We start from the raw sequence: 22323 nt of genomic DNA, 5'->3' as shown, positions 1-22323 counted from the left end.
CAAGCAAGGCTGCCGCCCGTGACCTGGACTCTGTCCCATTCAACGCTAGGGTTCTTACTCCTGAGTAGGCATGTCTAGTTTTCCTGACCAGAACAGTGTCGGCTTCCCGTTGCCATGCCAACATTGACCACAAAGTTCTCGAAAAACTAACTGTAATACTTTCTCTTCACTTACATTGTTTAATATGATCTTAGGGGAAAGCATAGTGCGTTGTTCTATCATAATTGCGCAGCTTCAGGCTGCCCTACTATTGTATTTGCACAGAAATAAAAAAATGTATACAAATATTTTAAAAATTAACTGCAGGGGGAAGGAGAATGTAGGGGGTGGGGCGGGAGATTTCGCTGGCACAGTAGCGATACAGGTGAAAAGATACATGAGCTAAAAGAGCGCAACAGCGCACAGATGTGAAAGTGCCCAGCGCTTGACTCGCTAAGGTAACGGAGGGGGAAACTGCGGACTCAAAGTGTGTGTGGGGTGGTGGTGGTGGGAAGTAGGTGTGACGGAGCTCAATGTCTTTTCTCTCCAATGATGTCATTGGGAGGAGCGGATGGGGATAGACAGTGCTTGAAGCACAGAGCAGAGGTTCGTGGCTCCGCCGTAAGGTCTCCAGGAAGCATCCATAGCTTCCTTCTGGGCTATTGCTGCTGCTTCACCCACTTGCAGCATAAGCAGAACGCGCAATGCAAATCTGTGAATGGCCCAGAAAGATGGGAGATGTTAGCACACAGGAGCACAAGGTTGGGGTTTGTTACAAGCCGGAAGGAGGGAATCCGAGGATGAACCTTGAAAGGGGGTGAGCTGAGCAGTGCTGGGGAGAAGGGGGTGCCAGGCGTGCCAGGGGTTGCTTCTGGTACCTTCCGGGCTGGTTGGCAAGGGCTCTGTAGCAAAGTTGACAGCCCTTCCACTCTCCTCCATGACCACCTTCCAGGAGTATTCCAGCTGCACATTCCCCACATTGGACAGCTCCACTCTGAAAGCACAAGAGGCAGAGAGGAGGAGAGAAAACCAGGGTGCATAAAATTTTACACAAGCTCTGGACCCCTCCCTCCTCATCACATTCGCATCAAATATCCTTAATCCTCTCCAGGTGGGTAACTAGTTCTGCTGATTGGCTGGTGCCCCAGAGCCATTTTGCAGCATTTTAAAAACTGATTGCGCTTGAATAAATAAAGGCTTAGAACAGGGATGCCAAAGCAATTTGCAGTGGAGTGGGGCAAAACGCTTCCCGACGGGTCGCGGGCTGGATGACGTCAGTGGGCACGGCCACGTCTGCTGACGTCGTTGACCTGACCGTTTTGCATTCTGTGCCTCTCTCAACAGAGAGCAGGGGGCGGCAGGGGGGCCCTTGGCTAGTGCAGGCCACGTGAAGTCGACAGGCCAGAGGCTCAGTGCCCCTGGCCCAGAAGGACAGACCGTAGAAAGGAGGCACATTTAAAACAAAACGAAAAAGCCAGCCTCTGAACAAGCTCCAGCCAGTTTGTTACTCACTTGAACACCCTGGTCTGGAAGAGCAGCGTATCCTTAAAGTGCACGGGATCCGACTCCATCTTGTACTGGGCGTAGTCCACGGTGGCGCTCACCCGAAGCTCTAGCTCTCGAGCGCTCTCTTCCAAAGTAACATGAGCCGGTTCCGGGTCTGTCTCTATCACCTACCCCAAAAGCAGAACAAAAAACAACAACCGTAAGAGGAGCCCAGGATGGCCATTCCCAACCTCCAGAGGGGTCGGTGCAGCGGAGGAGGTAACATGACCTGTGAGCATTGTGAGCAGCTTCAAGGCTCCAAGCTTTTGCCTTCACCTTAGAAGCGGCACAGGGGACACACCAGGGGGAGGCGGCGCATTATGAAGCTCAACGAAACAACTAGTCCCAGACAATTCCCAGATGGGCAGATGATCTGGGGCTGGGGGGAGGCTCGGGGGGCTCGCAGCCTGGGTGTCCTCTGCCCAGGGTTCGGCAGCGGCCAAATGTGCATTTGCATAGCGGAGGCTCATGCGCCCACTTGCCCGTTTCTAGAGATGCCTGATCTGGCCAGGGACACCTGTGCCTCCGTTACTTCCTGGCTGGACTACTGCAAAGAGCTCTACCAGGGGCTGTCTTTGAAAACTGTTTGGAAGCTTCAGCTGGGCCAGAATGCTGCGGCCAGACTGTTAACCAGGGCCAATGACAGGGAACACGTGACTTGCTACGACAGCTCTCTGGTCTGTTTCTCGGCACAATGCAAAGTCCTGCCTATTACCTCCAGCGCTTCAGGCCTGCCTGGGTTCTAGGATAAGGAACATGCGGCCACAAGAAGAGCCCAGGTGGGTCAGACCAAGGGTTCGTCTAGGCGAGCCTTGTTCAGGCAGCCATTTCTGCTTGGTGCATTTTTCAGAGGGATCCCGGGACCTCCCGCTTGCCTTCCGACCCCAGTGTCATCCTATAGTCCAGCATTCTGTCCACACAGGGGCCAACCAGCTGCCCATGGGAACCCGGCAGGCCCTTCTTTTAGTACCACCACCTACAGAGGTGAGTTTGATTGTGATCAAAAGTCGTTTTAATCAAGTTTTTATTTAATTTTTTAAATAGTTCTTAGCATTATAAGCCGCCTGGAGGGCCATTTTCTTAGTAGAAAGGTGGGATTCAAACACACACACACACACACACTATAGGACAATCAGCCAAATCAGCCAATAAGCCCCCTGCATAGCAAGAGGCCACAGCTGGTTATAGCCCAAGGCCCTAAACACTTTAAAACCTTCCCTGTCGGGCAACAGCCTCTCGTTGCTTTTTAGGATGCCTTGGTTTGAGGGTTTTAAAATTCATGATTTTATTGTGGATTTGTAGTGAGTAATTTTAATGCTGTAAGCAACAGAATGGGCTTTAACTTTACAAATAAAGTCTTAATTTAGAACTTAAAAATAAGGACGCATTCCAGACCTTCAGGTTAGCCCCTCTGACTGTCAGGCAGGGACCAATCCCATTGGCCATCTCCAGGGGGAGGGACCCCTTGTCCTCCCAGACTGGACTTTTTCCCAGCTCAGGAAAATCCTCAACTCCAGAAAACTAAATTGTAGAACCTGAGCCAGACTATAACTTGAAGAGCTAACACAACTTAACCAAAATTGGATGGGGAAGAATTGACCCAGGATAACTGTTTACCTTCCCCACATGTAAGATGAAGGCAAACACCCTGAAGGAGAGGATGTCAGTCCCCTGCAGAAAGACTGGTGGGTGGCGTGTCCTCCAGAAGATGTCGGCAGCAGGAATCCCTGTATCTTCTGGAGGGCGCTCCAGACCTTTGGGAGGAGGAAGAGCGGTCCCACACTAGGCTGGGCCGGCAGTGCCTCTTGCTAAGGAGCAAGGGCCCTCTGCATCGCTCTCCTCCCAAAGGCAGCTTCTGCAGAAGGAAAGACATCCATTTGGTAATGCTTTGAGAACGTGTTCAAGCAAACCCACACGGCTGCCCTGGAGATCCATAGAAGCAGTGCCCCTCAGAGCCACCGGAGCCATGGCTCCCCTGAGGGAATATGCTGCAATACCTGGCAGAGGGGACTTCCGCAGCACCCAGTAAGCCAAGGCGACCCTTCAGCCACCTAGAAATAGCAGAAGCTGAAACGTTCCTACCCAGAGAAGCTTCCCGATAAGAAACAAACACAATCGCAGCGTTCTGAATCAAAGCAGTCTGATCCACCTAAAACCTCGGGGATCTCCTAATATCCCGTTTATGCCAGGCCTTCCCAATGGGCTACACTGGCTTTGGGCAGAAACAAGGCAGTACAATTTCTGGAGATATATGGAACTGACTTTGGGCGAATAGGAAGGGCCTGTTCTAAGAACGACCTTGTCTTGGTGAAAGACACTCGACAGAGAAGGCTCCTAATTCAGACACCCTGCTGGCCAAAGTGGCAGAGACTAGAAAGGCCTTTTAAGAGTGGGAGTCGTTAAGGGGCCTGCAGCCAGGGGTTCAAATACAGGAGCCACAAGCACTTTCAGCCCCCAGCTTAGGTTCCAAGATGGAAACCTGTGAATGGTAGGCGGTTCAGGAACCTCTTCACATTGCAGGGGTGGGGGGACCCCTTTCCCTTACAACCCCGTTCAATACTGTTCAACGCTGTCCCTTGGAGTTTCAAGGTGCTGGTACAGAGCCTGCAAGAACTCCAGGATGGAAGGATGATCGTCCCTCCCTGGAATCCTCTCAGCCACCTGACCCCAAGACCTGTAAGCTCTCCGGGTGTTCCCATGTACCCTACTGGTAGAATATCCCTGCAAGAGAAAAGCAGAGCCTTCCGTACTTCCTCGGAGTAGCCCATTTGTCACATCCACTGCTGCTCAACTGCCAGGCTATAGGCGGAAGAGATCCACTCGAGGATGAACTAGATGCCCCCGGGACAACAGATCCCTGCAACAAGGAAGCCACAGCACATCGGGCTTCATCGTGGGAAGAAACTTGGAAACCACACTGTTGGGCCAATGAGAAGCTGCCAGGATGACTTCTGCTGCCAAACTCCTGAGTCACAGGATAATCCTGGGAGGCAGGTGAAGGGGAAGACATGCATAGAGGCGGCCTGCTGTTGCTTGCAGGTGGACACGGGTGCCAGTCTATGAAGCCACAGGCAAGGGCAGGGGGACACTCGGCAGGGCACCCGCCAGGCCCTCAGCCTGCTGTGTGTTGCACCATTGCACCTGCTACTGGGAACAGGCAGCACAGCCGGCAAGAGAAGGAATCCTCCCTTGGGCTCTGCTGGACCAGAAGTGGCCCAGCGACACCCCCCAAACAGGGCCAGTGCCAATGGGGGTCACCTCTTTGGGAGGAGCCACTTCAAGGGGGGCAAGGGCAAGCCCCCCCCCAACATTAGCTCAGAACCATTTGAATCAACAGTTATCAGCTCACCTTGACTTCTGACTGCAAGGAGAGTGGACAGAAAGGCTGCTGGGTTTCTGCCTCCTCTCCTCTCTCCCTCTCTCTCCTGGGAATTGGCACGGCCTTCGTTTTGTCTCCGGTTTCCACCAGAATGGGATCTAAGACCTCTCCAAACAACGTGGTGAGGCCATGTGCAAGACGATGCCAGCTGACTGGGAAGCAACTCCTATGCACTGTGTCCGCCCGTTTAGGGCAGCGGGTGCTCTTCACCTGTCCCAGGGGCTGACAAGCATTGTTCTCCGGTGGCGAGGGGGAGTCCCAGAGAACTTGCCCCTTTGCTGTTGAAGAATGCCATTCGCAAGCAGGGAGGGGTGTTGCCCCCTGGCTGCTTTTTCCTCCCTGAGAACTCATCCCCTTCATGCCTCCCTTTCCCATCCCTCACTGAGGCGTTGAGCAGGTAAGAGGAAGAAACAAAAAGGCAAAGAAGTCTGGACCTAAAGTTGTGTTTTGTTTGAGCTCCAGGAGCTCGTCAGAACCCTGTTGACCCAACACTGGGGCAGACACACACCCCCACCCCCCGAGGAGAGGATCAGTGTAATGGTACGCTCCTTATTACCAGGGAGAGGGACTCACCAACAGGTCTGGAATGCCCTCCAGAAGATGCAGCAGAATATAGGCGGCTCGCCTTCATCAGTGGCCCTGTGTACGAAGCTGATCCCTGTGCCTTGATGCCTCTGATGTCTTACCTTCTTCTTTGCTGGGCGAGTGGCTGTGACGTTCTTTGAGACATCCACCCACTTGACCGTGTGCAGGCGATCGTCCCAGTCGGGCACCTGGTCAGCAGGCAGTGGGAAGGCAATCTTGGTCACCTTGCACTTTACCAGCTGCTCTTTGAGGGTGATGGGGATGCTGGATTTTAAGGTCAGCATGATGTTTTTGGTGCACCCTGCATGGAGCTGGCCAACCTAGGAGAAGGGAGCACCAGAGTGTCAGACAGTGGCAAGTTTCTACATCTGAGAAGAAGAAAATGGACATTTCCTTACCCCCGATGTCTGTTGCCTTAGACTCCCAGAGGGCCTGTCACAGCTTCAGGCTACCCGCCCCCGCCCCCACTCTGCCCTTGAGAGTGTGTGTGTGTGTGGGTGGGTGGGTCCAAAACAAATCAAGACTTCTCTGGGGGGAGGAGCTGCCCAGCCCTCCCAGACTGTACCAAAAGAGCAAGCAGCCCCTCTACCCAACCAGGAAAACCAACTCTGCCAACCCTCCACCTTGAACTAGCAGTACCACTCACTAGGCAAGGCTCCCTAGTGGGCCTGGACCAGGAGCCCGAGGGGGAGGCACCAGCTCAAAGCAGTGGAGCCCCCCCCCCCGCCGGAGAGAAGCGTCACCATCACCACCAGCTGCGTTATCACCTGAGCTCACCTTGGCAGTCGAATGGGGGCGGGCTGAGGAGCACCTGCACTTTGCAGCGGGGCTAGTAGGAGAAGGGTTCACTTATTTCACTTAAGCTGCCCCTACAGTGTTTCGCTCCCCAGCTCCCCCCTCCCAGCCTGCTTTGAGCCACTCTTTGCGGGGCGAAAGGATTTTCTTTCACTTCTTTGCAGACCAGCATGAGTTCCATCAATGATGCTTTTCTCTCCTGGTCATTTCACAACTATTATTGTTGATGATTTGCTCATGAGAGTTTAACTATTCATTCTTACGTTGTTTAACTAAGAGCACAAATCAAAGGCAGAGTTTTTAAAAAGTCACCTGTTCTTTATAAAAAGCCATTCTCGTCCCACTCCTGTATGGCCGCCCCATTGCCTAGATCCAAGTCTAGCAAAAAGGAAGCCCTTTAGAAAGCGCCTTCTCGTCATTCCCAAGTTTTGTGGGGATAGAAGGGAGAGTTACGTAATCTCCCTTAAATCAGCCTGGTTCATATTTCCAAGTGAAAGCGAGGGGCAGTTATAATAACTGATCAGAGAAATGTTTTTAGAGAAATCTTGCCATGGCAGTAAGCAGAAGGAACATGGCAAAAGTCAGCTCAGGGAGAGCAGTGGTGCAGCATGGCCCTAGGAGAGCTTTTCCTACCCTGGTGCCCTCGAGATGTGTTGGACTGCAACTCCAAGCATGCCCCAGACAGTTTTCCAATGTCTCTGGGGGCACCAGGTTGGGGAAGGCTGCCATAGGGCTTGGGTACCAAGACATCACTCCACTGGTGGCCCAGACCTCGCGGCCTCTAGGAAAGAGATGGGAAAAGAGCATCAAGGCCCCCAATTCTTCTGTACTTTTGTATAAAAGTCAGACTTTCTCCAGTTTTGGGAAAGGTAGAAGAACCACAGGGGAAACAGAGGAGGTTATTGGTTCCATGACGACAATGATGAGTGGAAACTAAGTGTGGGAATCCCATCCTAAACACCCAGTGCGGATGCCCCACTGGTGACCATGGAGCCGGCAAGGGTCATTCCCATCTACGCCGTAAGGTGCAGCTAAGCAGGGAGCTTGGGCAGCAATGGGCCGCGGACGCTGGGCCACCGCCTACCTGTGGGGAGAAATGACAGGGGCCCGAAGCAGGCCACTCAAATCGCATCACGTCTGACTTGCTATGATTGGTTATGGTGAGCGTTGCCTGGTAGGGCTTCCCAACGTGGCAGTCCCCAAACTGGACACAATCCCTTCTGGCAGCTGTGGGGAAAAGAGATCAGGCACCCTGGGCAATGTGGCTGTTGGGGCAACCCACGTACCCCCTCTGCCCCCACCCCGAGCACAAGCAGGAGGCCGGGGGAACAGGGAAGATCGGGTTCCCACAGAGAGGCGCCGCTGCCACTCCCCTGCCCTCCCCATGCAGGCAGTGCCCCCGCCACGTCCTCTCACCCTCCACTGTGTTCTCCAGGGGTCCCTCCGCATTCTCCACATCGCTCCCTATCACAAGGCTGTGGATGCTGTCCAGGGTGACGTCGGCCTGGTAGCCCTCGCCCAGCATTTGGATGCTGGTCTCCTCGTACTGGTTGTCCGTAATAGAGAGGTGGATCATCCCTTCCAGATGCTGGGGCAGGCTGGGCTGGAAAACCACGTCAAATTCTGCCGATTCCCCATTGCGCAAGACCAGGGAGGCTGTGTGAGGTCTCCTGACTGCGAAAGCACAAGGGGAAGAACATCAACCTTTGTCTGGGAAGGGATCCCTCCCTTGTGGGTCCTGTACATTAAATGGCTGTGTGCCTTGCGATGGATGCCGTAGGAACTTTTGACTTGGCTTCTCTTCTGCTAGTTCTCTGCAGACACCTTTGTGGCTGTCTGGGCTTGTGATAACCGTGCCCTGACTCATAGGTCAAAGACCACTAATGCCACAGCGCACGGTCCTGCAGATATCGGTTCTACTCTGACAATAGCAGCTGTGTGGCATTTACCTCCCTCGCTGGATTCACTGTCCTCATTCTGAGAAGACACATAAATGCACTGGGTGGTGGGCCGGGGTTTCAGAGTGAAAGCACCATTTTCATCCGACATGTCGAGGTACAGCTGAGGAGAGGAACAACACAAGAACAGTGACGCTGGAGTGAGTCCTGGGAGAACACTGAGATCCAGGAGGAAACTTGGAATACTGCAAAGCAAGCAGAACGTTGCCCAACCACGTGCCGGCGTGCCGTGTAAATTCTCAACAGTCAAGTGCTTTTAGGGCAACAGTTGCCAACCTCCAGCCTCCATTGTGATTAAGCTCTCTACAAACTCCCTTCCCCAACCAATGGCCACATGGGCTGGGGGTCGACTGCAGCAGCCCTGCCAAGCTCCCCCCAGGGGCCCGCTGAGCTCCTGCTGTCCTGGCCTGACTAGGGTGACCCCACTCTACCTGCATGTTTGCCCAGGATCGTAGGAGCACTGACCACTAAGCAACTGGCTTGGCGGAACCCTCTGAGCAGCACTACGTGCCCAGGGCAAGGGATGATCCCGGGGGGAGCGTTGTGCCCCCACAAGGCTGCTTGACGGCTTTCCCAGCACGCGGGAGCGGCCTACGCTTGCGGCTTCTGCTGGAGTAATGGTTCCCTTCAGTTCGCTACCTGGACTAGTATGCTGCCACTGTTCTTAAGGACAAGAGGAAGAGTTTCCGTATGTCCCAAGAGGAGCCTCCTGAAGAGCAGAAGCGGGTTCCCTTTCTTGTTGTGGAGCACGGGGCGCACAATGGCGATCCGAGGCAGGTTGCCGTCCCCAGTGACCTCAAACGACAAACTTCTTGATCTGGCAGCCACGCTGAAAGCAAAAGCCGAGAGAGAGCATCGGTCTTGTGCAGGGATCTAAAAGGCCGGACCAAACTTGCGCTCTCTCTTGGCAGCCATGATGGGATTACCTGGGCATCGCATCGATGGAAGCCTCAAAAACACACTGGTAATTCTGCATGGTCTGCGGCGAGAAGGTCAGTGTCGCAAAGGCATGCGAATGGCTGCCGACGCACATCCGCACCGGGTGGAGCTCAAAGATGTCGCTGATGCGCAGCGTGGACTGAGGAGACAGACACACGGCCCGTGGGACTTGCAGAAATCCCCCCCCCCGCCCCCCACCACACACACACACACACACGGAATGACATGTGGAAGTGGAGGGAACGTTTCCCGCCTTGGGCTGAATGGGCAGCCTGGTAAGCGGCCAGTTCAGTCAAGGGCAGCGAATGCTGCCAGGAGAAGACCCTGGTCAGTCACTGAGTCTGCAAAGGGTACATTTTAGTCTGGTAGGAGGGGCAGCTAAAGAGGCCTGCCCTGCTCTTCTGCTTATTTCTTCTGCTACCTCATGAAATTCCCAGATGGTGGATATTATACTGTGCCGCCAAGTTGCCTGGTTCTTTATGGGGTTACGTACAGCCCCCCTCGACTCACAGCCTACGGGGCAGCCCCAGAGACAAGGCACAGGCCCCTTGTTCCCTTCCCTTACCTTGGCAGAGATGGGCTTCGTGGCAAGAGTGACATCACAGGGGATCCGGCCAGTGTTGCAGACCTTGAAGCGGGCGGCTGCCTGTTGCCCGACCAGGACGTTATTAAAGATAAACTTGTTCTCATCCGTCACAAACACACCTTCGCATCCGATGGTCTTCAGCACCTGACTGAGGCTGCTGCTGCTGCAGATCCGATGCTCCTCAAAAATGGTCCCTACATTGTCAGTCACGAAGCCTTGGAGAAAGAGCAGCAGAAGGGATCACCGTCTCTCCACATCCAAGTTCAGCGATCGAAAGAAACGGCAAGGGCCCATTCACACGCCCCAATGAAAAGGCAGGCTAAGAGAGAGCGGCCCGCTGGTTACTCGCCTCAGCGGTCCGTCTTCAGGATGGGAGTCCCAATGGGAGGGTTCTCCAGCCCCTGAGGGCTCCTCCATCACCACCCCCACCAGGGCTTGAGGTCTGCAGTGAGAGTAATGAGGCGGCGGGGATGGGAGGACGTACCTAAGCTCTCCATCCCCTGGACCACAAGTTGCATGAAGGAGGCGGAGGGGAGGCAGATCACAAAGTCTGCTGGGGGAGATGCCAGATGGCCCTGGCAGGCAGCCCAGTTCAGGAGAGGAAGCTGGGGCTGGACAAAGACGGCTCCATGGGCCCTAGGGACCACCTCCTGCCATTCTCCCAGGGTGCCTTGGGGGCAGGGGCTCCTCCTGGCGTGTCCTCCTGGGTTTGGAACTCTTGGGTGAGCATCAGGGTGTAGCTGCCATGGCTGCTTGTGCAAACGGTCCTGCATCTTGCCAAATGGTGTCTAAAGCATCGTTCTTGCAGAGGGACCAGAGTCCTTCTTTCCCGAGAGAGGTGGTGGGTTCCCCGCTTGTGCTTGGCCTCGCCTAAGAACTATGGCACTGGGGCATGTTGGCCCTTCCCCCGTGGGGGGGGAGGGGTGTCAGGGCGTCCAGCCCCTGCCTGCCTGCCGGCATCCTGAGAGAGGGCGCCTGCTGCTTGACGTTGTCTCACCCTGGGGAGGGCGCGGGAGTTGAGTCGTGCTTTGTCGGGTGATAGAGGAGGCTGGAGAAACTCTCAGCCATCCGCGGATTGGCTCCTTCCTGACTGGCGCCTGTGGGACAACGAGGGACGTGCGGCGACTGAGGGATGTGGGTGTGGCTGCGATGGGTGCTGAGAGAGGGCTTGTGGGTGTGGCTGTGTTTTTTGACTTGGACTTTGAGACCCACTGCCTGACACCTGGTGCCAAAGAAATGCACTTAGAATGAAAGAATCCTGAGCCCATAAATGTGTTTTGCATACCAGAACTTAGTGGAGCTCACAGTCCTTCTGGGCAACAAATCCACTCCTAGTTACGCCAAGCTTTCTTCATTTCAGCAGTTGAATTTAGCACAGGGAGAGTGAATGTGCTAGAATTAAATAGCTTCATCACACCAGGGTTATACTGTGCAATCACTGCGAATTGCCTGCAAAGGACTCTGAAGTTTTCCAGTTTATAATCTGTTTTGACTGTGAAGTACTCCCAGGCATCCTGTCTTAATTGTGCTTTAAAGCCAAAAGACCCGACCTATTTAACTACCTCTTTAGGAGCCTCGTATGGCGCAGAGCGGTAAAGCAGCAGTTTCTGCAGCTGAAACTCTCCCCACAGCCTGAGTTTGATCCCAGCGGAAGCTGGAGGGAATCTACACGTTGTACTGAAGGCGCTTGCATGCGCCCCCAGTACGCCCCCAAAACGATGGTGTAGATTCCTGCCTACCTGCAGCCCAGAAGAGATGGAGGAGGAGGCGGCTGGGGAATCCGGCCGCGTCCTTGTCGCTGCCGCCTCCTCGCTGGCCTCCTGCTGCCGGGGTAAGAGCGACCCGGGTCGGAGAGCTCGGCTTCCGCTTCCGCCAAGCTCTCCGACCCGGGTCGCTCTTACCCCAGCAGCAGGAGGCCGGCGGGGAGGCGGCGGCAAGGACGCGGCCGGATTCCCCAGCCGCCTCCTCCTCCGTCTCTTCTGGGCTGCAGGTAGGCAGGAATCTACACCATCGTTTTGGGGGTGTACTGGGGGCGCATGCAAGCGCCTTCAGTACAACGTGTAGATTCCCTCCAGGTTTCAGGCAGCCGGCTCGGGTCGACTCAGCCTTCCAGCCTCCCGAGGTCGGTAAAATGAGTACCCAGTTAGCTGGGGGAAAGGTAATAACAGCCGGGGAAGGCAACGGCAAACCACCCTGCTATAAGGCCTGCCAAGAAAATGTCAGCGAATGCTGGCTTCCCTCCAAGAGTCAGTAATGACTCAGTGCTTGCACGAGAGGTTCCTTTCCTTTCCTTAGGAGTGAATCTTTTGTTGTTTTCCGAGTGGCGGAAAGGAGGAGGATTTGATATGGTTAAAGTACAAATTAAACAAATGCTTTCATCTGTGTAAGTTTTAAAGATAAAGACATCAAAATTGGCACAGTAATAGATATTAAGGAGAGCTTTAAGCATACCAGATTTGAATCAGATTGGGTCATCTATTGATTTTAAATGATTTTTTTACATTTCCCCCCTTAAACCCTTTTCCTGGTATGCAAAGGAATTTAGGAGCGCTGCCGCCCGGGGTGTGATTTAGCTAACAACAACGACAGCTTTACACTGTAGGGGATAATTCGAGGGAGACAGGTACATGGGATGAAGCCTACACAACCAGAAAATCTAGTGCAAATCTCCCAGAGATCTCTCAGTAGATCTCAATCAACTTTCTCCCCATTCACGTTCTAAATCATGCCTTATCACAGTAGGCCTTCAGGGGAAGGAGAATCGAACCTTTAAATAATATCACAGACTGTTTATCAGGAGTAACGAAATCCTACTCTGTGGATGATGGGCTCTGGATTTCCCTTCCAGCTGTGATGAGTCTGTGGCTGCCACCTACCTGGGATGCATGATTCAGCAGCCAGCGTGTATGGAATCCCACCAGGGTTGTCTTCAGGGTCTCTGTCTGTTATCTCAATGATCATGTATTCCTCACACTTCCCAGCTGGATCCGCCAAGCAATCCACGGTGATGACCTGATGGCCTCCAGGAGCAACAGTTCCAAATCCAGGGGTCACGGTGAACATGCCCAGGGAGAAGCGAGCCTGTGAAGAGAGGGCAAAGCGGAGGTGGCCTTTGCTGAACCCGCCGCCGAACCAAGCCAGGCTCCTGTCTTGCTGCCCCACGGCACCAATGGTTCTGGGCCGGATGCCCATGGGAAGCCCTGCAGCTCCCACTCAAACCTGCCCCAGTCCTCCCCGCCCCAACCCCTGAGCCTGTTAATAGGGCTGCCCCGTTTGCCATGCCTAGCCCCATCTTCACTAGCTCAGGGGAGGGTTCTTAAAGGACTTGAGCAGCACATCTGGGGAGGCGGTTCCTAAGGAAGCCACAAGGCAGGCTGTGCCCCACCCCTTCTGGAGGCCCTCCCTAGCTAAGCAAGCGTGCAGCAGGGGCAGAGCATGCATGCCTCTGTGGGCGAGAGCTCACTACACGTATTTCTTGCCATGGGAAGGTGGGGGGTGGTTGGTCAAGATGACCGCCCAGGATCCCTTCCTGTGCTGTAATTCTTAACTCCCAAGGTTTGGGTAAACTGTCTGTGAGCAGTGAGTGCCCCTAAAAAACAGACAAAAGACAGCAGAGAGCCAGTAACTTCCTGGTGGTGCATTTCAACGGGAACTAGGATGACCTACGATTGTGGCAGAGGTGACTCGTGGTCCCTCCCCACACCAGACCAGGGCAGGGGTGAGGGACTTCCATGTGTGGAGGGAGCAGCAAATTAATCTGTGCTGGAACTAAATTGGAAAAGTAATCAGAGAGGTGACTTTGCTCTCTGCAGGAAATCCAAGGGGTAGGGGGGCAAAGGGGGTGGGGCTCCCCTAGAAAACTGAGCCAGGAATCTCTTGGGAGGGTTCATGCTGTGAACCTCATATTTAGCCTGTGCATATATATGTAAATACACTCCCCATCACAGAAATGCCACAACCTCCTTCTGAGGAAACAGCATCCCAGGGAGGCCCTGTAGCCCCCGAGACTTCTCACCACCCAGATGTGGGGGGCATATGCACCACAGTACACCCTTTGCGCGCAGCATGTGTGTAAAAAACAGAGAAAAGTTGTATTTGTGTATTTTCAGACAAAGGCAGTCAAAACCAGGTTTCCATGTTTTCCCTAAAGAAAACATTGTATGTGAGAGGAGCGAAGCATGCAGGGAAAGTGAGGGCTGGTGGCAGGGGGCAATGTGACCAGACCGGACGCACCCAGGGAAGCACACCGCCGCCATCTTCCCGGGGGTCGGGGGAATGTGCAAAATGAAGGACGAGGCCCGAGCACCGGAGCCAGAGGCCAGGGGGGTGGAGGAGGAGCAGGCGCCCGGCCTCCTTTAATCTTATCTCAATTTCTGCTGCGTGGTTTTATCCTGGTTGTGCTTTTTATACTGTATTTTGTATTTGTGTTTTTAGACTGTTGGTAGTTTTATTATGGTTTTAATTTTTGTGAACCGCCCAGAGAGCTTCGGCGATTGGGCGGAATAAAAATGTAATCAATAAAGAAATAAAAAATAAAATACCTGCACCGCCAGGGTCATGTCCTTCTGCAGGGATTCTGCGCGCTTGCTCTGCCTGCCCAGTGGAGCATTCTGCCGGCTGAGGTCCGCCTCGCGAGAACGGGAGTTCTTGATGTGGGAGTTCCTGCGAGAGGAAGTGGAAAACGAAACAGGGGTGGGTAGGCTGTGTGGCCTCCTCTCCACCCAGCGCCTGCCTCTGCCTCTGCCACACCACCACACACAGGAAGCGTCAAGATGTAGGGCTGGGTGTTGCCGTGCTGCTGCGCCCCTCCTGAACCAATCCTGAACCCCTCCTGCTGTCCATTTTGTGACTCCGGGCCACTCAGGCTGCGACAGCGGACCGCTGGCTTCCGTGTCTCTAAGCAGACCGTGTGGCTCAGCACAGGGCCTTTGCTTCCCTGATCCACCGGTGCCTTCGCCTTTCACTCACCCTCTCCGTAGTGGGATCATCACATCTCGGACCACTCTGCAGATGCCGAACTTAAAATCGAGGGCGCCTCTGTTCTCAATGGTGAAACTGTTGGTCTTCCGGCAGCCGATCACCAGGGGCCCAAAGTTGATGAGTGACGGAGGGGTGATGCTGTATTTGGTGAACATGGACTGCACGGACACTCGGATGGGGATAGTGGCAATGATCTCCCCTCCTTCGCAAACGTTGGGCTCAATAACCTAGATTGAGGACAAGAGGTAGACCGACAGATGTATTGGCTCTCATTCCTTCTCCTAAGACATTTGTGGACACACTAAGCCATTCCTATGAGAATCCCTGCCCAATTGATGACACCTCTGCATTTCTCTCCCTATCCCTCCACTGTCACCTAGCAGCAGAAGGAGAGATGGGAAGCAGGGTCCACTCTATCGACTCTGCTGAGACACCAGCTCCATTTGGCTCCTCTTTCTGTTTCCAGTCAAGCAGGTCGTTCTAAAAATTGGTGCCTGAGTTTGTTCTTTTCCTCTTCCCTTCTCATCCTCTTTTCCTTTTGTGTTGTGTATTTTAGATTGTGATCCTGCAGGCAGGGCCAGTCTAGCTCCTCTAGAAACAAAGGTAGATGGCAGGTGTAGATGGCACTGGTATGGATTAGAGCCTCACCTGCCCAGAACATAGAATCATATAATAGCAGAGTTGGAAGGGGCCTACAAGGCCATTGAGTCCAACCCCCTGCTCAATGCAGGAATCCACCCTAAAGCATCCCTGACAGGTGGCTGTCCAGCTGCCTCTTGAAGGCCTGTCATGTGGGAGAGCCCACCACCTCCCTAGGTCATGGGTTCCATTGTCATACTGAGCTAACAGTCAAAACGTTTTTCCTGATGTCGAGCCGGAATCTGGCTTCCTGTAACTTGAGCCCATTATTCTGTGTCCTGCACTCGGGGAGGATCGAGAAGAGATAACTACCAGTGAAAGCTCCGCACGATTCAGCATCGCCTGCAGTTTGGTCCACAGTCAGGAGCCGTATGGGGCGTCCCTCCTCGCAGACTGTGCTCCTTCAGAGTGTAGGTGAGAGAACGTGTGGATGAGCACGCACACATGCCACTAGCCCAGCAGGGGAAAGAGGTTCTAGCTAGCAAGGCCATGGAATGACCTAAGGGCCCAGGGCACTGATCCAACCTAACATGGGAAGTTCCAGCTACAGATGCCAGAGCTGAGGCTAGAAATCTGTGCTTTGCCTCCTGGGCAGAAGGCTGGCGGGGAGGGCCTCTCCACCTTGTCTGGAAACCCTGGAGGTCGCCATCCAAGCAGAGAAAACGTATGGGGGAACGTTCATGACTAGATGGCACTGCCTGTTTACCCAGGTCCCTGTGGCACGCATACACGAAAGCACATATGTGCAGGCACGTGCACACACGCAGATATGCACACGCACACGGAAGAATACACAGCTGATGCATCTCAAAAAGCTCAGAGAAAGCCACTGGCAGCGGTCTTACGTGGCACTGCAGAAGCGGCTTGTCATCCACTTTCACTTCCTTCTTGGAGCGGAAAACGATCTGGACCTGCGTGGGACGGTCGCTGGGACCCAAGTTCCCCTTCTGGGGATGGATGGAGAATAGCGGGCTCAGGTTGGTCATCCCATGGTCTGTAGATTCCACCACCAAGCTGAAGAGTGAGGACAAAATGGAGACTCCTCAGGAGTCGGTCCACGATGATCACACAGGCACAGAAGCCAGAGGCATCAAGACACATGAAGAACCTAATTTTATTTATTTATTTATTTATGACATTTATATACCGCCTCCATAGACCGGGCTTTCTGGGCGGTTTACAGAAATTCTAAAATTGAGATAAAAACGAGTATACAAAATTTAAAATTCTAAAACACAGAACATACACACATAAAGCATTAAAAACGGTTAAAAAAACTAAACGTGTGGGTGATTAAGATGTGCTGCTATACGCCTGGGCAAAGAGGAAAGTCTTAACCTGGCGCCGGAAAGATAGCAGCATTGGTGCCAGGCAAGCCTCGTCAGGGAGATTGTTCCAGAGTCTGGAGGCCACCACCGAAAAGGCCCTGTCCCTCGTTGCCACACTCTGAGCCTCTCCATGGTTATCTGAACCTAAGATAACCATGGCCTGAAAAGCAGGCCAAAGACTTGTGGCGGGATCTGTCACTTGGAGCTGACATAACTATGCCTCACCGGCAAACACTACATTGTCTGTGTAATACATGTCACGTGCCCCCCCCCCCACAACTGTGCTTCCTTTGAAAGCCATGGCACTTCAAGGAAGAGGAAATTGGCGGCGGGGTGGGTGGGTTACCCCTTTCCCTGTGAGCCATTCCCTCAATCCAAAGTGTCCCTCTACGCGGAGGGGTGTGTGTGCTTTCCACCTCACTGGGGTTCAACACAAGGGTTTTGCAAGGGTAGCTGTGGCCTTAGGCTGCCCGCTGAAGCTGGAGACCCCGCTGACAAGGAAACCGTCCCCTTCCCTGGGTCTGCAGTACAGGATGGGCAGGAGCTGTGTCACCATCTCCAGGCCTGGAAGCTGTTTTAAGGACATGTTCAGAAACAGAAGCTGCCTCTTAAAGCTCTCTGCAGGATGCCAACATGAAACCTTATGAGGCCCGGGCAGATTTGTCAGCAACGTTAAGAAGAATCAGCTTCTTGAGTTTTGAAATACTTTTCCAAATGGATGCTAATCTTCCACTCTCACTTTTCCTGCTGGTGTATGCAGATGTGCCTGCATCTTGCCAAATGTCTTTTTTCTTTTCTTTTTAAAGCATACTTAATGTTTTAGCAATAAACTTCCCTTGCCTGCTTGTAGCACAGAGAAGATGCAAGAAGGCAGTTGTTCCCAACCTGGATGGACTACAATTTCCAGCACACCCAGCCAGCCATGTAAACCTTTTAGATGATGCATGCCCACATACACATGTGTACGCACACTTTGCCCTTCTGCCAAACATGTCTCCAAGATGGCTAACACTGGGGCTGTTCAGACAACACACTAAGCCATGGTTAGGCCACTAACCCGTTTGCAGCAAGTGGTTAGTAAGTATGACTAAACCGTGGTTATGGAGCCATCACGGTAAGGAATGGTTCACGGGACACACTAAGCCATGACCTTTAGCTCAAAATACTTAACCACTGTGGCTTAGCGTGTCATCTGAAGAGGGTCAATATCATATAAAGCAATAATAGTAAAACAATACATCCACAAGTGAAAGTGCAGTTAAAAATCAATATTAATTTCTCATTAATATTCAGAGAAAGACATATGGCCCAACTAATTAAAGTACTTTTTAATAATAATAATAATAATAATAATAATAATAATAATAATAATAATAATTTACTAATATAAAGACGAAAACTAAACCAAACAAACAAAACACACACACCACAATTATAGTCTTTAATCAAAATCTACAAAGAGTCTTGTAGTCTTGACTCCTTAAAAAGATTTAACAAATGTATTCTGCCTTATTTTTTTAATGGCAATTTTATGTGTTTATTTAAAATTATTTTTAGGCAGCCTTTAAAAGTGGAACTTTCTCAAGTCTCCATAACACGCCATGCATCTGAGGAAATGGGCTCTAGTCCCTGGAAGGTTATGCTAGAATAAATGTAAGGTGCTTTAAGGTGCAATCCTATGCACGTTTAGATAGGAAATATTTCCTATGTGAACATGCATAGGATTGCACCTTAAAGCACCTTTCATTTATTCTAGCATATCCTTCCAGGGACTAGAGCCCATTTCCTCAGATGCATGGAGTGGTGCGTGTGTGTGTGTGTATGCCAGCATTCCCTATCCAGCACTGCTAGTTGGGGCATGCTGGGTGTGTTATAGGATTCCCCCCCCCTAAATTTCTCCCCCTGTGCCCTAAAGTCTTTAAGATGCCACAAGACTCTTTGTTGTTTTTGTGGCAAGTGATTAACGTGGCTCCCCTCCGGAAGTCTTTAATCGAGATACACATAAACAAAAGCAGGGTGACCTCAGTGTGGGATGCAACTGGAGTGAGGAAGGCTCTGCCATTCCTGGCCTTGGACAGTGGCAGCTTTTGTGCAGCATCTTTAGCTCATGCTAGGGACGAAGGGCAAAACAGAGTACATCTTCCAAGTGAATAGAGCTCACCTATAGGCAATCTCATATTTGCCTTTGTTCTTCATGGACAGAGACTGCTTCACTTCATCCATGACTTTCACAGCCCCAAACTCCAAGCCACCGTTTGTACCTGCAGTGGTCACAAACAGTGAAAGATGGTGGGAAGGCAGGCTGATCAGGAGATGCCTTTCCCCCACTGAGAATCCTTCTACCTGGCCCAAAAGAGTAGGATCTCCATCCCAAGAATTCCCTCAGGCCATGTCTCAATCACAGGCCAAAGTGCGTCTGTCCTTCCTTCCCTCACCACCACCTCCTGTGGGTCTGCCTGCCAAGAAATCCAAAAGAAATACCTCTGATCTGAACTTGTTCTACCTGCTTGGGCTGCCCACATGGTTGATCTCACCTTTAAGATGGGATTCCTACCTATGTGACAACAAAGGGTAGCATCCCAAATTCCCCGTCAAGGATAGCAATCGCTCACCTGATCGTTTATGCCCGTCAAGTACCCCTGGAGATAAAGATAAAGCTGTTTGCCTCTAAGTTTGCCTATCAATGAGCATCTGGAAAGGACCCTCTTTCTCTGTACATTTCCTTCCTACTTCAGTGCTACTTCCTCACTTCCTCACCTCTTCATCCTAAGCTTTAATACACTTTCCAATTTGGAACCAGGAGTTGACTATAGAGCCCAAAGATCTGCCCCACCAAAGTGCTTGATCCCTTGTGCACAACAGGAAGGGACCATGGATGGGCCTTTGCTGGGCACAAACTAGGAGAGCTCCCTCGCCGTTGATTCTGACACTGATTCCACACGTCGTACTGAGGGCGCTTCCATGCGCCCCCAGTGCGCACCCAAAGCGATCATGTAGCTTGCCTGGAGAAGAGACGAGGAAGAAGCTTCCTTGCCGCCGCCACCCACCTACCTCCTCGCCGGCCGGGTCGGAGAGCTCGGCAGAAGAAGGCGGGGTGGAGAGCGGAGCGTCTCTTCGAAAGGCAAACTACACGATCGCTTTGGGTGCGCACTGGGGGCGCATGGAAGCGCCCTCAGTACGACGTGTGGAATCCCCCCTGGGGATCCTCATTTGCCCAGGGATGAGTAAGTGGTGGCAGGGGCCACTGAGTGGGTCCAGGGTGTGCCTGTGCCAACGGATGGGGTGGGCTGAGAGGCCTCGTTCAGGATGGCTCATCAGTGCTCTGGGTTTCATGGCTTACCCGCAGCCATACACCCGGACAGGAGGCAGGACCAGGCAGGATGCACAAGGAACCTAAGCAGTTGTGGTGGGCAGGGTGGGGTGGGGAGCAGCAAGGTGGGCCGGCTGCTAAGGAAGCAGCCACGTCTCATCTGAGAAGAAGGGCAGCTCCTCTCGGGAAGCTCTTTGTGTTGTCGTCGTCGTCCCCCCCCCGAAGCTTCATTTTCCAGGATGTGGCATGAAAATTAACACTCCCCCCCCCCTCTTTTTCACCTTCCCTTTTAAGCAAATGATAGCCCTCTTTTAAAGGCAAAAGGAGACACCTACGTTTGGACAAAGCAGCTAAAGAAAGAGAAAGGTGGAAGGGGAAATGAGGGAAAGTTAGGGTCAAGGCCATAGAACAGCCCGTCCCCTACCTAGTGCCCTCCAGAGGTTTTGGACCTCAACTCCCATCCGCCCCAGATAGTCAGGAAACAATCTGGAGGGCACTAGGTAGGGGACGGGCTGTGCTGGAATCTGCCACCTGCTCCCAACCCAGAGCAAGGATGGATCTGAGAGGGGAAGGGGTGCAATCCAGATGGGAATGCACTCCCTGTCGTTGCAAGGGGCCCTTGCACCTACCAGGGTCCACTCCTCCGAAAGGAGAGGGCCACACGCCGAGGTAGCAGGATGGCGGTGATGGGAGAAAAGTGCACCTCTTCAGGAAGGGGATGTGTGGCAAAACTGTCTTGGGGACGAGCTCAATGACCGCCCGGCCCTTTCCGGTTGCATGTCTCCCCTCAGCACCCTTCCCAGTCTGCCCCCAGCAGAGAACGCTCTCCACTTGCAAGCCTCTAACCCACCTTTGGGGAAGCTGATGTCCAGGGCAACATCGTAGGCCTCAGCAATGATTTGTATATTTTCAATCTGAACAATCCCCAGAATGTTTTCTGCATCTGAAACCTGAAACGACAGCAAAACCACCTTCACTTGGAGTTCCCTCTCAACCAGTGGGTGTTTGCTGGGTGAAACCCCTTGAGCCCGGTTTGGGGGCTCTACCGGCTGTCCCTTCTATAGGGTCTGTCTTCACCCCGGCTCCCTGCTCTTCCCCCCATGTGCCCTCAGCCCCCAACCCCTCCTTCTCATGCACTCACTAATTGACACTGACCTTCAGGCTCAAATGGGACATGATGCCCAGTGCATCTTCCCATTGAACATTCAAGGGTTGGGTTTGATTTTTAATGCAGGTGAGATCATCCAATGGGGGGTTTCCTTCCCATGCAAAGCACACCTCCACAGGTTGCTCTGTTTTTAACAACTGATAAAGGGGATGTCTATATGGGTTCTTTACCCCAACCTAAACGTGCAAATTCGCGTTTCAGGACACATGACGCAGCCGCCCATTCATTGCAGCACCAGTTTTTTTACGCGATAATGCGCATATTCGTAGTTGCAATTTACTGCGGCTTTTGGATCAACAGCCAAGTTTGCACCGCGTTATAGTTATTAGTCGTTGGGGGAGTTAAGTTGCATTTTGACATGTGGGTGTAGCTTTGAGGGCAGGACAAAACGATGTGCCAATTTCCCGCCTCCCCACCTGTCGTGACCTCCTCTGGCTCCCTTGTTCCTTCTCACTGTTTTCAGTTTGAATTCTATGATTCTGCAGAGCTCCGCAGATAGAGCTTATAATATTAAAACAAAGAGGGGGGGAACGGGCAGCAGAGAGAGGAGACATGTTCAGTCCCCCTCTCGCATCCTCCTCTGCTGCCTTGTTCCTTCCCCCCCCCCCCGCTCCTGGTTTTTCTCTTATATGAATCTGCGGAGCTCCGCATATAAAATTTATAGCTTCGCTCGTCTCTACTCCATAGCATCATAGCATTGCATGTGCACATTAATAACTGCACTACAAAAAAGATTCAGGAGATAAATCGCTGTTGCTGCTGCAGGGTGACGCTCTTTGCGTAGATTCAAATCTACGAAAAATTGGGTTTATATTCAATGACGAGCAATCCCGTTGACATATAGATGGGGGCAAAGACATTCTTACTTAAGAAGCCTTTCCTGAGTAAAAGACCAGCCACAGTTTTATGGATTGATTTAAATATTATACATTTTATATGGTTGACTTTTCATTTTACTTTAATTGTTGTTTATTTATTTATTTATTACATTTCTATCCCGCCCAATAGCCGGAGCTCTCTGGGCGGTTCACAAAAATTAAAACCATTCAAAGTATAAAATAACAGTATAAAACCATAGTACAAAATACAATATAAAAGCTCAACCAGATGAAAACAGCAGCAATGCAAAATT

The 22323-nt window shown here is 52.3% G+C and overlaps 1 protein-coding gene across 1 annotated transcript in view; it reads right to left on the bottom strand.

Annotated features, from left to right (window-relative positions):
- Positions 1–22323, bottom strand: part of HYDIN (HYDIN axonemal central pair apparatus protein) — a 210699-nt gene that overhangs the window by 29096 nt on the left and 159280 nt on the right. The window contains exons 52-66 of the mRNA XM_063141487.1: positions 20874–20973; positions 18875–18974; positions 16231–16399; positions 14735–14973; positions 14308–14428; positions 12643–12847; positions 9746–9981; positions 9168–9319; positions 8881–9070; positions 8233–8344; positions 7700–7957; positions 7368–7510; positions 5590–5808; positions 1492–1652; positions 858–973 (exon numbers count right to left, since the gene is read on the bottom strand). Coding sequence (XP_062997557.1) covers positions 858–973; positions 1492–1652; positions 5590–5808; positions 7368–7510; positions 7700–7957; positions 8233–8344; positions 8881–9070; positions 9168–9319; positions 9746–9981; positions 12643–12847; positions 14308–14428; positions 14735–14973; positions 16231–16399; positions 18875–18974; positions 20874–20973 — 2521 coding nt within the window. The remainder of the gene's footprint in view (positions 1–857; positions 974–1491; positions 1653–5589; positions 5809–7367; positions 7511–7699; positions 7958–8232; positions 8345–8880; positions 9071–9167; positions 9320–9745; positions 9982–12642; positions 12848–14307; positions 14429–14734; positions 14974–16230; positions 16400–18874; positions 18975–20873; positions 20974–22323) is intronic.

The sequence above is a fragment of the Elgaria multicarinata genome, chromosome 14 (assembly GCF_023053635.1).
Source record: "Elgaria multicarinata webbii isolate HBS135686 ecotype San Diego chromosome 14, rElgMul1.1.pri, whole genome shotgun sequence".
Lineage (NCBI taxonomy): Eukaryota > Metazoa > Chordata > Lepidosauria > Squamata > Anguidae > Elgaria > Elgaria multicarinata.
This window is presented reverse-complemented; position numbering and strand designations above follow the sequence as displayed.